The sequence below is a fragment of the Haliotis rufescens genome, unplaced genomic scaffold (genome assembly GCF_023055435.1).
Source record: "Haliotis rufescens isolate VD_foot unplaced genomic scaffold, xgHalRufe1.0.p SCAF_48, whole genome shotgun sequence".
Taxonomy (NCBI): domain Eukaryota; kingdom Metazoa; phylum Mollusca; class Gastropoda; order Lepetellida; family Haliotidae; genus Haliotis; species Haliotis rufescens.
The window spans coordinates 2,431,572-2,446,191 of NW_025964201.1; the positions used below are offsets into that span (position 1 = coordinate 2,431,572).

The window sequence follows — 14,620 nt, forward strand, 5'->3', positions numbered from 1 at the left end:
TTATGGAGGAATAGAAAAATTCGATGAATTGTGTTCCCTGGGTGTCATGTGTGAGGCCAGTTACGTCAAGGCCCTTCCATCTTTCAGCACACCCATGCTGTGATGCACAGCCAGGGCAAACATAAAGACTGCAGTAGATGTAGTTACTGAAGCAGGTGGCCAGGGAGATCAATACTTCCTGTAGAAACTTGCCCCAATGTACACAATCAAGCGCATGTTTTTCTCTTTTTAATTCCACACTTAAAGCATAACTGCTAGAGATGAAATGTAATGTAAACGATATTCAAGTTGGTTGTTACAAAAACTTGAAACTACAGATGTACAAGTAATACCTAGAAACGACGACAAATGGTGACATTGATTGGTGTGACAATCCGTTTTACACATAGTGACACGAAGATCTACAAGAATTAATAGTCAAAAGATGCGTTCTACAAATTAGAGAAATATATCATGCTTTATAAAAGTAATCTTTCTAATGGTACAACACAATGAGATAACAGTTTAGAATGTATACAGTGTTACTAGCTACTGTTATTTCATGTCGATGGTGACAAGTGCAAGGTACAATTTCCATCCTGACCTGCTGAACATCCTGTGCACACACATGTAATGTTTAATGTTATACTTCTGTGAGGTTCAAACTAGTTAGAACTAACCAGCGAATAATATGTTTGGATCAATGCTCCATTTGACATTGGGAATTAGCATTTGTAGATTGAATAATTTTTTTACTAGCATCTTATTAACAAAACTGCAAAAATGAGAAGAGTGACAAAAGCTTCCACACAATGAAACCTTCCGGACCATTGACTGTATGAGGTATTTGTTGTGACAAACAGGATGTGAGACGACATCGTACTACGGTGTCAATAAAGAATGCCTGGACCACAAACTGAATCAAACAATATATCGATATAATGTGGAGGTCGATATGACACCAAAGCCATGTGCCTGGAGAAGAGACTGCTGTTCATATGACAAGGCTTCATTGTAGTGGCAGCAGCACCCACGCCATGGGCCTGGAGAAGAGACTTCTGTTCACATGACAAGGCTTCATTGTAGAGGCAGCGACACCCAAGCCATGTATCTAGGGAAGAGACTTCAATTCATATGACAAGGCTTCATAGTAGTGGCAGCGACACCTAAGCCATGTACCTAGTGAAGAGACTTCAGTCCATATGACAAGGCTTCATTGTAGTGGCAGCGACACCTAAGCCATGTACCTAGAGAAGAGACTTCTGTTCATATGACAAGGCTTCATTCTAGTGGCAGCGACACCTAAGCCATGTGCCTAGAGAAGAGGCTTCTGTTCATATGACAAGGCTTCATTGTAGAGGCAGCGACGCATAAGCCATGTGCCTGGAGAAGAGACTTCAGTACACATGACAAGGCTTCATTGTAGTGGCAGCAGCACCCAAGCCATGTGTTGGAGAAGAGACTTCTGTTCACATGACAAGGCTTCATTGTAGTGGCAGCAGCACCCAAGCCATGTGCCTGGAGAAGAGACTGCTGTCCATATGACAAGGCTTCATTGTAGTGGCAGCAGCACCCAAGCCATGTGCCTGGAGAAGAGACTTCTGTTCATATGACAAGACTTGATTGTAGTGGCAGCAGCACCCAAGCCATGTGCCTGGAGAAGAGACTTCTGTTTATATGACAAGGCTTCGTTGTAGTGGCAGCAACACCCAAGCCATGTGCCTAGAGAAGAGACTTCTCTTCACATGACAAGGCTTCATTGTAGCGGCAGCGACCCCCAAGCCATGTACCTAGAGATGGGTAAACATACAATCTCTGACTAATATATTTTGCCCTAATGGCATTAAAAGCATAACATGTCATAACAAAGTGAAACTCATCTTCAATAGTGTTACAAGTACATAATTCACACACTTGCAGCTCTCTTGGTTGCAGAATATAATTTATAATCCTCTTTCGATTTATAATTCGTGTGAACTACCACCTCAAAAAGAGCCAGGGCTTCTCTAAATTGTGAAACAGTTGTAACACTAAGGTACTGTTCCGAGCAGAAGGATAGTTTATAAATGGTAAAGTTTGGTGCCCGAGAAGGAGTGCATCCATGGTAACATCACAACATCAACGTTCAGTCTTTATTCTCAGGCTTGTCCGCTTCTGTTTCATCTACTTTCACGTGATACAGTTTCCTAAAAGTTATTTTGTCATAATGGTTGTCAGCATCAATGATGAATCCCCTGATGTCCATGATGTCGTTCTGCTTGGCGTCCCTGATGTCCATGATGTCGTTCTGCATGGTGTCCCTGATGTTCAGACGGTCATGTCTGTCACCTTGAACTAGAATTTGTTGATAGTCTGTCCCCCTGCCGTCCAGCCGAGCTTCTGGTAGTGAGCTATCTGGTGATACGCTAGGACACTGCAGGATGTGTTGACTGCCATCTTCCTTTGGACTGGAAATTAGAAATTGAGCCAGTTCACGCACATGTTGAACAGGTGTTCCATGCCCCAAATAGTCACTGATGTGTTTCTGTTCACTTTCTGCTGGGTTTAACTCTGCATAACCTGTGTCACTCTCAACGGCGACAGGGCTGACATTGTGTACATCGGCAGGATCAAGCTCCCAGTAACCATCGTGCTCCTGCCAAGTGGTGCCGACCAGATTCTTTGGAACGGGCATTGGAATGATATGACCAGGTTGTGAAGCTGTGGCCATTAGTTTGTGAGTTAACCCGCACTTTCTGGGAAAGAAAATATGAAATAACGTAAAATCCTTCAATTGTTATGTAGCAGTAGGTATTTTGGTAAGTGTCAGCGGTTACATCCCTTAGATGTTTACACTACATCATACGAAAAGAGTCTTGATGGGACAGTTTATAGAAAGGCTGGTGATGCCTATTTTAGAGTGAGACGAGGGTGATTCGTAAATATTGCACTTTACCTGCAGCCACACATGACACAGAGCACCGCCAGGACAGCGATGACAAGGACTCCCATCACGGCCGACGCAGCTATCAAAAAGACAGGAAGGACAGCGCCTGGAATTCACACAAAGAAGTCATTCAGGGATAAAATACTTCATTCCTGAAATACTTACACAAACATGTGTTCGTCTGACATTCAGGAATTCAGGGACAAAATACAGTGTTATGTTTTGAAGATATGAATGAAAAAAATAAGTGACTGAAAAGCAAATATCCAAGCTCTCCGGGATATTTCACGTACGCTCCCTAAGTTATTATTAAGATATAGGTGTTGCGAACCTTAACTGTCCTTTACATTGTAGATTACGAACAAGTGCTTCAAATATACATAAAGATATATTTCCTTGTGAAAATATTTCTCTTTGTAGACCTACTCTGGTCGGTTGTCTGATCACGAGGTCCCGTGGAAGTAGCATCATCTGTTGTTGGTACTGAGGAGAGCAAGACGTCTTTGTTGGGTAAAATAGAAGCCTCGATATTTAGTCTCGGAAACACAGTGGGCACTTCATCCGATGTTGGTGCTGTAGATGACTCTGATATTCTCACTGCAGTAGGTGTTATATATTGGCTTGGTGCCGAAGTTGGTAATGTAACCGAGTTGGGCACACCTGAAGACTTGACATCATCTGTAGATGGTAGAAGATGTATATTGTGCTATAGTGATAATAACAATCACATATGTGTCGACAGCATCCTTTTTCCGGTGTGTATCGCACATAGCGATAGTCCAATCAGAGAATCAACATTCACGACTGGTACACCTTTGTATCATTTAATGGGTAGGTTTCTCGGCAGGATAAAGCCAACGGATAAAAACGATATCCGTTGGGGTCATATGCGGATAGAGATGCAAATAGCAAAGGTCAAGCAGGGGCTACTTTCACTGTTCATAAACAAACATGGCGTCGCCCTCGTCATTCGGCGATCGAGTCAGAATTAACCATCGGGAATCTGGATAAACTACAGGGATAATTGCTATTATTATCCAAAGAACAGTCTAATATTATTTTTGGCAACTTGTGAGATATAGAATCTAGATTTCGAAACAATTTTGCGTGGGCACGAGGCCTAGCCAAGCAGAATCAGTAGCCATAGCTGTGCTTGTAGACCTCTGTGGCTTGAAACCTCCACAAATTAAAATAGTTGGATTTGGCCGAAATATGTTTGAATTGTTACCTTGTTTCGTTTTGTCGCTGTGTGTACATCTGACTACACTTCTTAACGTTATGACAGGACAGACCGACTGTCAACAACGTCTGACCGTTGCCGTGACGTCTTATAGACTATGGTTAGAGTAGCTTCCCTTTGACAAAGGGCAGTTACTCTAGCGGACTGACCGATGGATTGCCGCGAAAGGCAATTTAAAACAATTGTTGTTTTGCGTATATGTTGCTTCGCCACTGTATAAGAAACATATTTCAGTTGGAACTATATTGGCTACTGTCACTGTCCGACTGACACATCACTTACCCTGTGACGTAATAAATATTAATGCGCGCATTCCAGGAAAACTCGCAATGTTTCGGTAATGTTTGTGAGAGAGGGAAAGCGATTTTGAAGCACAGAATTAAAGTGAGTGAGTGAGTGAGTGAGTATGGTTTTACGCCGCTTTTAGCAATATTCCAGCAATATCACGGCGGGGGACACCCGAAATGGGCTTCACACATTGTACCCATGTCGGGAATCGAACCCGGGTCTTCGGCGTGACGAGCGAACGCTTTAACCACTAGGCTACCCGACCGCCCCACAGAATTAAAGAATGACATTATATGATAAAGAGGGTATAACGCTTGTGTGTTTGGGGATGTGTTATATCCTGTATTAAGAATAAACACTACGTATTTAGCGAGCCTTGGCGAATGTTTATTCCTAATGCCGGATATTTACCATCCCCAAATACACTCGCGTGATAACCTCTATGTATGAAAGCCTGTCTTTGTTGACACCTCTTTTTAATCTATTAACCCCCCCCCCCCCCTCCCCCCCCCCCCCCCCCCCACCCCCAACGATTACCTATATTGTTGCGTAAGGGATGGAATCGCGAATGTTTTCGTTATCTGGACGACTAGGTCGTCACCTACGGTAGTCGCCATTTTTGTGAAGCTCAACGAGATAGGAACAGCAATCTGTTTGGATATGGCGTTTTCATTTAAAGGTGCACAACTCGTGTACTACGTGAGTTGGCGCCAGGGTCTATCTATGAAAAGTGGCCTTGATGTGACAAGGGTAGAAACTAGGCTCCCGAAGAGCGGAACGTCCGGGGTTGGATCCCCGGTCGCGTCATACCAGAAGACGTTAAAAGATAGTACTTGATGTTATCCTGTCAGGCTTTAAGGCTCTCAAACAAGGACTGGTCGGCTCGGAGATGATACACTTACAGTTACCCCCGAGACACTGGTATTCAATCTCCAATGCATAGTCAGCGAAGTAGGCCTTGTTGTTGCACTGGACAACCAACTGTAGAGACACGTTACAGCTGTTGTTGCCGTTACATACTGTAACTTGAGGCAGCTGTGTGATGTTGGGGGGCGCGTAGTTACATTCCACACTCCTGTTCACCCTGCAGTCAACACCCCGAGCTCCAGCTGACACAGTCTGTATGGCGATGTACTGGGCAGGACCACACGTCAGGTGGAGAGAGCTGTCCTGCTCGAGCTTCTTACATATACTCTCCACTGCAAGAACATTGGACTTGCCTAGACGTTATGTGTACCTGATATTGTGACAGCTTTATTCTTTACAGTGAAGAGCACATATGCCATTACTTACATTTATTAGATTTTTTTATTTAGTAGACATGAAGCTCGAAGGTTATTAGATATAATCACAAATATCACATAAAGATAACATAGATGTTTTTGAGTTCATAGCCTGAAAGATGTACAAATAAATAGTTTTTTCAATAATTGCACACCAAACATATGTCAAATGTCGTACGAGAATCTCTACTTTACTAAGAACATGTTATCCCAAATATAACATTTGTTACATGTGACCACTTTCTAAATGGCTTGTGTGTTCATAGCTTTCGGCCAATAAATCCGTGCTAATTTACACTTGTCAGAGGGGTACACAAAGTACGTGATCTAGACTTCCAGTTGTCGGACTGTCATTTTTGTTGAAGCCTCGGTGGCTGAGTGTGTTAGATAGCTGACTTTGTGTGCTGGTGATTAGGTGCCTCACTCTGGCAGTGTGGGTTCGAATCACGAATGGGACTTAACCCTAAAAAGCTACGAGAATCTGTACTTTACTAAGAAAGTGTTATCCCAAATAAAACATTTGTTACATTTGACCAATACCAAGCGTGTTCCTTTCATATAGGTTTCACAACCATGTTGCTGTTATGCCCAGTGGAGTGTGTTTCAGCAGAAACCGGGACAGATTATGCTCTGGTGGTGACGTTTTATATTGTTGTAGATGGGCAGCCATGACAGCTGAAGACAGATATTCTATCATGAAGAATCATCATGTAGAACATTTCCAGTGGTAGTTTTATGAAGCAGTTTTATCCGACGATACTTGTTCATTTATTATCTCGCACAGCTACCACAGACAATTGTTATGTGGTATTTAGACCACCAGAAGGAAATGCTCGTTTAAATAGCATCATCACTAAGTGACACTATATATAATGGCTTGTTCGTGTTTTACATAACATGTTTCAAATAACACATTTGACCAGCTCTTTGTACTCTTGTGATACTGTGAGAGACCTCAATTCTCACCTTTGATTTCACCCACTGTTAGACATGCTGTAAGAATGAGCAGAAACATGACATGCAGACAGCGACAGTCCATTTTCGATGTTTTCACTGCTTCTGAAACACTTCCTGTTAATAATGATGTGGTCCTTGTAGTTTCTGCAGCTACGTCGCCATGTATGTTGCCTTTCGTCTTGTATCTCACAACAGTCACAGATCGTATCGGCATCAGGTTACATGGTCACATCTGATGACAAAGAGTCGATAGCCATAGCATTTGAATACATTTCATTACAGCCACCTATTACATGAATATAGACATGTGTACATACAGCCACGTGTTATATGAATATAGACATGTGTACATACAGCCACGTGTTATATGAATATAGACATGTGTACATACAGCCACGTGTTATATGAATATGTACATACAGGGCAGAGACCTCAGTGCATGAGGGGGAAGTGTACACCTGGCGTCATCAACACGGCGCACACGGGGACATATGTTTGCTTACACTTGGATCAAACGAGTCAATACATTCATATTAGAGCAAATTACACTTCCTCTGACGTGGTGGTTTAGTATATTCTCCATCCTGCACGGCGTGGGGCAGAGCGGCAGGTGCGTGAGGTCACAACACACATAGGTACAGGAGACACTTCCTCTGACGTGGTGGATCAGTATATTCTCCATCCTGCACGGCGTGGGGTAGAGCGGCAGTTGCGTGAGGTCACAACACACATAGGTACAGGAGACACTTCCTCTGACGTGGTGGATCAGCATATTCTCCATCCTGCACGGCGTGGGGTGGAGCGGCAGTTGCGTGAGGTCACAGCACACATGGGTACAGGAGACACTTCCTCACCGTGCCCTCTGTGAGTTTCGGGAGAAACTGACACAATGTAGGAGAAACATAATGAATATCATCAATTGTATCATGTACTTTTATGACTCCGTGCGATACATTTGCTGAACCAGATTTGTCATATATAATTCACTGTGAGAATGTGAATAATCTGTACAGATACAAAGTAGAATATGATATCGTAGAGCACAAGCCGCATTGCACTAGTGTTGATTTCCCAATGTTCCCAATATAATGTTGTTTCGTAGGAGTTTATGTAAATCCTTTATTTCTGTGGGTGTACATCAGGCCATCCGTCGACATGTTGCACTGTTCAGGTACAAGGTCAGCTGCAAGAGCGAGGTGGTTTTACCGCCCTTCTAACCAGTTTATCATCAGTTTTATCTTAGAGGACGATGTGAGTGTATGTGTATGCATGCAAGGTAATTCATTAAATACACAAACACTGGTATACATAAACATGGGAGTCATAGTGCAATCCAACCATTGTCCCAGACCCGTGCTGCTGTTAAAACACAGGTTGAGTCTGCAGATGTACATTGGTTTGCCTGGTATCACAAGTTGTTGTTTCTGAGAATCCTTATTTGATTCGCAGTCGTTTCTTCATTTATTGTCAGCATGTTGTTGGTTGTCAGGTATGCAGTGTGACACTGTGTTGTAATGACTAGTCTGAGTGTTGACATGTCCAAGTTGGCAGGCATACAGGGTAACACGAATTGGCCTTTAGACTGAACCTGTTGAACTCGGACCGGGTGATGCTGATGACTTCACACTGTTGCCTGCGCTGGGTACGACGAGAACAGTTCCGGTTAGACTTTACTCTCCCTGGAATCGTCTTACAGATTCTCATGACCAATGGCATCGAAGGCTGGGGATACATCTAGCAGAACTAGAAGGGTCACATGACCATCATCAACAGACATGTTTAGGTCGTTCATGATTCTATTTAGTATCGTAACTCTGCTAAGAGCTGTTCTCTCAGCAGATTGAAATGTATGCATAATGTTGTGTTGAGGTTTGATGTGAGCTCTTTCCAGGATCTTTGAGACGAAAATTATATTCGACCTTGGGCGATAGTTCTTCAACATACTGCTATCCAGATTGTCATTTTAGTAAGGGCTTATAATTGCAGATATAACTTGACACATGTCCATTCTCCAGACTCTGATGAGTTGTGTTTGAGGTTACACTTGATACGCTATGGAGACCTCAACATGTACCAGCCATATGTTCGGAAAAAGCTTGATACCGATTGTTCTTTTTTGTTTGGTCAATTTTGTTTTTTTTCTTCTCTGACTTTAACTTTTGATGGATGTCTTTAAGCTTCTGTTATCTTGGTTTGCTCTACATTACATATAGACGTCTACAAAAGATGGTGTTCCACATTACAACTTATTACCGGTTAGTGCAACCTACTGTTGCCCTCACGTTGAAGTACATCCGCGTGTACAAGGCTAGGCCGGGACTGACTGTTGTTTGGTTAGCTACTTGTTTCTCCACATAGGTACATTGTGTCATGCGTGCTGTATTCAGTGTATTCTATTTAATCATCACAAAGGCTCTTAAACTTCACTCCCTCACCATGGACATAAATGAACAGACCGCCTCCGTGATTCAGCGGTAGAGTGTCTGGCCAGAGAGCGGAAGCTCGGGGTTCGATCCCCGGCCGCGTCCTACCAAAAGACGTTACAAAATGGTATTTGATGTTACCCTGCCTGGCGCTCGGCATTAAGTGGCTTAAACAAGGACTGGTCGGCTCGGAGTCAGTCTGAATGGGGTTTATAAATTATGTTAAAATGCGGCAGAGTATCTCAGTGGGCTAGCACGATAAAATCGGTACTCCGGACTTGTGCACGCACGCACACACGTCGCTATGTAAGTGCAATAATCCTGAACGCGACTTTAAACCCTATCTCACCTCACCTCATCATAAATTGAAAATGGCTTGTCTGTTTTCGAATTGTGTTGCAATACGTTAAAATGCGTTAACCATTTACATTAAGTAAACAAGTGTTTATTCGTAAATGAATCACGTCTCTCATTCAACCACCAAAGCAACACGTTTTGAGTCGGGGACCTGTTTAAATCCTATGTCTTCATGAAGCTTGATTGACGCAACATTTTCCTCATCAGGCAGAACAAACACCTCATCACACTGTTGTAGACACAAACTGGCGAGGTGAGACATTATCACCTTGGCGTACCCCTTCCCTCGGTGTTCCGCTAGAACATGCAGCATGCCTACAGCGCCGTAGTGGTAGTTGAGAGCGAAGCCTACCATGGCACCATCAGCGTCATACAGACAACACGACGGCAGTTTGCCAATAATGTCTTGAATGTATATTTCCGAGTGTTTATCGTCATTGTATTTCCACAGAGAATTGACAACAGCTGCTTGTTCAGGTTTGAGGCCGGTCATCTTAAAGCCCTCTGGTATTGGCCTTGAATAAACAAGAAACAGAAATATTTAATTTGTATTCAGATGAGTGATACCATATTTTATTAATCTTTGCCCCCTAAATGAGGCGACTACATAGAAAAAGTTACATAGATGGGGGTGTCAGGTTCAATGACTCGGCGAGACAACCCGGTAAGATGTTGCTCATGACATCAGCAACCAGTCTGTCTGGTAGAGTCGCGATAATTTCCTGACCACTGCCATACAGCTGGAAAAATGCTGATGGTGGCGTTAAACAATAAGCAAACAAAGCTAGAGTTGGACATAGTGCAACAACGAGACGTAGTGTTGGTGCGTATGGCGTTGCATTGCTTGCATTACTCTTTTCCTTACAATTATATGAGGAAATGGCTGTATGCATTATGAGACTAGTTGGTGATACCATATATGTGACTCACTACACTGTAAAATGTGTTTCAATCCTAAACACAAACCTAAACAAGTTTCCTCCCACTTTGTCGTGAAAATGTTACTCACATTTATGAATTTGTTTAATTTTTTCTCAGATTGTGGGGATGTTGTCGGTATGCAGAGAGACCTCAGAATATTTCGTTTGTGTTGGTTCTAAGCGTGTTTAGTGAAGAGACGCAAAATATTTGATCCATTTCAGACCTGAACAAATTCCAAAACATGTTTAGATATAAACATTTCCAAACATAATTCTACTACCTCAACATATTCATGCAGTGTATGCTCTTACCAAATTAAACTAAAGTTAATGCCATCTCTAGAATATATACACATTGCAAAAAATTAAGCGCACCCTGCTACTTTGGCCTTGAGGTTTGAAATTATGTGCATTGGCCATAATCTATGGCACATAAAACATAAAACAGAAAGTCTGATTCTTTGTGCTTGACAATAATCATCACATTTTAGAAAGGAATATTCATTATATTGGTGGACATGTCAGTGTGTGTATTATTGACAAAGTGCTCGAGATATTTGTGTGTGTTGGGATGTTGTGATAAATGACCGTTATGACCCCAACAAGACTTCCCTTGACGAGATTAACAAAAGGGTGTACAGACGCCACGTGACGAGTGACGTCTTCACCCTGTGAGACGTCATTTGTCTTCTAGAGTAGGTTTCCAGAATCGAAGCAATGCTTGTGCAACTGGTTGGTTCAGGCAATGCTTGTGCAACTGGATGGTTCAGGCAATGCTTGTGCAACTGGATGGTTCAGGCAATGCTTGTGCTGCTGGTTGGTTCAGGCAATGCTTGTGCTACTGGTTGGTTCAGGCAATGCTTGTGCAGCTGGTTGGTTCAGGCAATGCTTGTGCAACTGGTTGGTTCAGACAATGCTTGTGCAGCTGGTTGGTTCAGGCAATGCTTGTGAAACTGGTTGGTTCAGGCAATACTTGTGCTACTGGTTGGTTCAGGCAATGCTTGTGCAACTGGATGGTTCAGGCAATGCTTGTGCTACTGGTTGGTTCAGGCAATACTTGTGCTACTGTTTGGTTCAGGCAATGCTTGTGCAGCTGGTTGGTTCAGGCAATGCTTGTGCAACTGGTTCGTTCAGGCAATGCTTGTGCTGCTGGTTGGTTCAGGCAATGCTTGTGCTGCTGGTTGGTTCAGGCAATGCTTGTGCAGCTGGTTGGTTCAGGCAATGCTTGTGCAACTGGATGGTTCAGGCAATACTTGTGCTGCTGGTTGGTTCAGGCAATACTTGTACAGCTGGTTGGTTCAGGCAATGCTTGTGCAGCTGGTTGGTTCAGGCAATACTTGTGCTACTGGTTGGTTCAGGCAATGCTTGTGCAACTGGATGGTTCAGGCAATACTTGTGCTGCTGGTTGGATCAGGCAATGCTTGTGCTGCTGGTTGGTTCAGGCAATACTTGTGCAGCTGGTTGGTTCAGGCAGTGCTTGTGCTGCTGGTTGGTTCAGGCAATGCTTGTGCTACTGGTTGGTTCAGGCAATGCTTGTGCAGCTGGTTGGTTCAGGCAATGCTTGTGCAGCTGGTTGTTTCAGGCAATGCTTGTGCTACTGGTTGGTTCAGGCAATGCTTGTGCTGCTGGTTGATTCAGGCAATGCTTGTGCAGCTGGTTGGTTCAGGCAATGCTTGTGCTGCTGGTTGGTTCAGGCAATACTTGTGCAGCTGGTTGGTTCAGGCAGTGCTTGTGCTGCTGGTTGGTTCAGGCAATACTTGTGCTGCTGGTTGGTTCAGGCAATGCTTGTGGTACTGGTTGGTTCAGGCAATGCTTGTGCAGCTGGTTGGTTCAGGCAATACTTGTGCTGCTGGATTGTTCAGGCAATGCTTGTGCTGCTGGTTGGTCCAGGGAATACTTGTGCTGCTGGTTGGTTCAGGCAATACTTGTGCAGCTGGTTGGTTCAGGCAATGCTTGTGCTCATGGATGGTTCAGGCAATGCTTGTGCAGCTGGTTGGTTCAGGCAATGCGTGTGCTGCTGGTTGGTTCAGGCAATACTTGTGCTGCTGGTTGGTTCAGGCAATACTTGTGCAGCTGGTTGGTTCAGGTAATGCTTGTGCAACTGGATGGTTCAGGCAATACTTGTGTGAAGCCTCAGCACCTCAGTGAAGCCTTCTGAACATTCTCATTAAGAATCTACCTTTCTATCAATAAGTACAAAATGAGTCAACTTTAACCGACCACGATCTTAATGACCAAGGCGATAGAGGAAATGCTACAAGGCATATTCTCAAGCTGTGACATGAATTTAATTAAATTTGGTAGTTACATGTCATTTTGTATTTTCAGTTTTCTATGGGGTTTTCGGAGTACAGTATCATTATTGAGATAGGATCTCTGAGTCGATGTTTAGCATTTGTGATTAGCATTTATTTCATGCATTTGTAATTTGCCACCAGTGCAGTTACCTTAATGGAATCAAGAACATGGGTCCACACTGCTTGCTGTCCACGTGTATGACAAACCGGCCACAACCATTCCTTGGACCGGGCCAACGGGCATGTGAAACAAACAGTGGCCTATGGAAGGAAAAAGAGGATGGCAGCAAGAGGAAGGGAGTGGGCGACAGGCATCAAAGAGAAGTGATGCCAGAATGTGCTTTAAGAAGGCCATAAATATGAATACCAATGCACCCTAAATATAACACCTGGAAAATAGAACGTTTAAGTGTAATCAAAGAAAGCTGTATTATTGTATTTATACTCTGCAAGAAAAAAACCACAAAGGTCCTTAAAATCGTAAATATCTGACAGTGTGTTGGAAAAGTCGCAAACATACAACCACGTGAGAGCCTGGCGTGGAAACACACCAACATGACATGCATGTGCTACATCGCTTAGTGGGCTGTAAAAACATAAGGTTTTCATTTGCAGGCCATCAAAATCTTACAGCTGGTGAACAGCGAAAACATGCCACGACTGACGGAAGCCCAACGCAACAACGCCATTGGCCGACTACAAACAGGAGAATCGTCTTCAGCTGGGTCCACGTTTTTTCCACGTATTACCAAGGACCATTACAAGACCGTTATCAGACACACGGGACCTTCCCAGATTCGGTCGACTACGTGTCACTACTAGAGCACAGGACAGATTCATACAGCTACGTCACTTTCGTGGAGGAACCACCACGACCACTCCTACAACGGCAAACCAGGATTGCGTAGGATATTGGGTGGTAGTATGATTATGTGGGCAGCCATCTCCTACACTGGTAGAACAGAACTGGTGCAAGTTCTGTGAAATTTAATGGCACAACGTTACACGGATGACATTCCTCGGCCACACGTCCTTCCCATTATGCAACAAGCGAGCGTCATCTTTCAACAAGATAACGCCCGACCTCAAACGGCAAGAATCACAGCATCCAGATCCTGCCATGGCCCCCCAGGTCCCCAGATGTATTCTCAATCGAACATGTATTGAATGCACTGGATCAACGACTGCGGGCACGTCAGCAGCAACCACAGAACCCGCGACAGTTAGCGCAAACACTACAGGCAGAGTGGGTTAACATTACTCAGGTCACAATTCGGGATCTGATTGCTTCCATGGGAAGACGATGCCAGTCAGTTTTGGACTAGAATGGAGTCTTTTATTTAAATATGCACATTTGTCAGACAATAACTTTGCATGTTTAAATCTTTGTTTCTTGTACCAATGATTAAAATCTCAAAATTATAAGTGTATAAGATACCATTCAAACATATAGGGGGCTAACAAATTCCTTTGACAATCATCATTGTTAAATATTGAATTAAGAACAATGAAGGTTTCTTTCCTATCGCAATTTGTATGATAATTATTTACTCTAATTAATTCCTCAAGCAGGCGTGTTCTTTCCTGTAATAAAGTATTGTTGAGACATGTTTGAAGTAACTTTATGCGCCATTATTCGACATAATAGATAACGTTTTAACGTCGTTTATTACACGCTAAAAGGCGCTTAATACATGTTAAATGGCGTTCAAGACACGTCAGATGTCGCTTGAAATCGATAAGTAGTCACTTAATACGTGATTGTAAAAACGTTAGACCTTATGACGTCGTTTAAACACGCTAAATGTCGCTTAAGACACGTTTAATGACGTTAAAGACACGTTTAATGACGTTTAAGAGACGACACTATTCGACACGTTAGATGACGTTGATGACAACATTTAAAACACGCTAAAGGTCGTTAGACGTCTTTTGAGACACATTAGATGA

General features: G+C 43.2%; 2 protein-coding genes across 2 annotated transcripts; both read right to left on the reverse strand.

The window, feature by feature from the left end:
- Positions 1 to 210: 210 nt before the first annotated feature.
- LOC124112368 lies at positions 211 to 7,523 on the reverse strand. The gene is made up of 5 exons (XM_046472445.2): positions 6,683 to 7,523; positions 5,336 to 5,632; positions 3,332 to 3,583; positions 2,915 to 3,011; positions 211 to 2,714 (listed from the first exon to the last, which is right to left on the reverse strand). The coding sequence occupies exons 1-5, from the start codon at positions 6,885 to 6,887 to the stop codon at positions 2,105 to 2,107; spliced, it is 1,461 nt and encodes a 486-aa protein (XP_046328401.2). The 5' UTR covers positions 6,888 to 7,523; the 3' UTR covers positions 211 to 2,104.
- A 1,188-nt stretch (positions 7,524 to 8,711) lies between these two features.
- Positions 8,712 to 12,968, reverse strand: LOC124112355 (glycine N-acyltransferase-like). Its single transcript, XM_046472427.2, has 2 exons — positions 12,821 to 12,968; positions 8,712 to 9,968 (listed from the first exon to the last, which is right to left on the reverse strand). The coding sequence occupies exons 1-2, from the start codon at positions 12,838 to 12,840 to the stop codon at positions 9,566 to 9,568; spliced, it is 423 nt and encodes a 140-aa protein (XP_046328383.1). The 5' UTR covers positions 12,841 to 12,968; the 3' UTR covers positions 8,712 to 9,565.
- Positions 12,969 to 14,620: the final 1,652 nt, after the last annotated feature.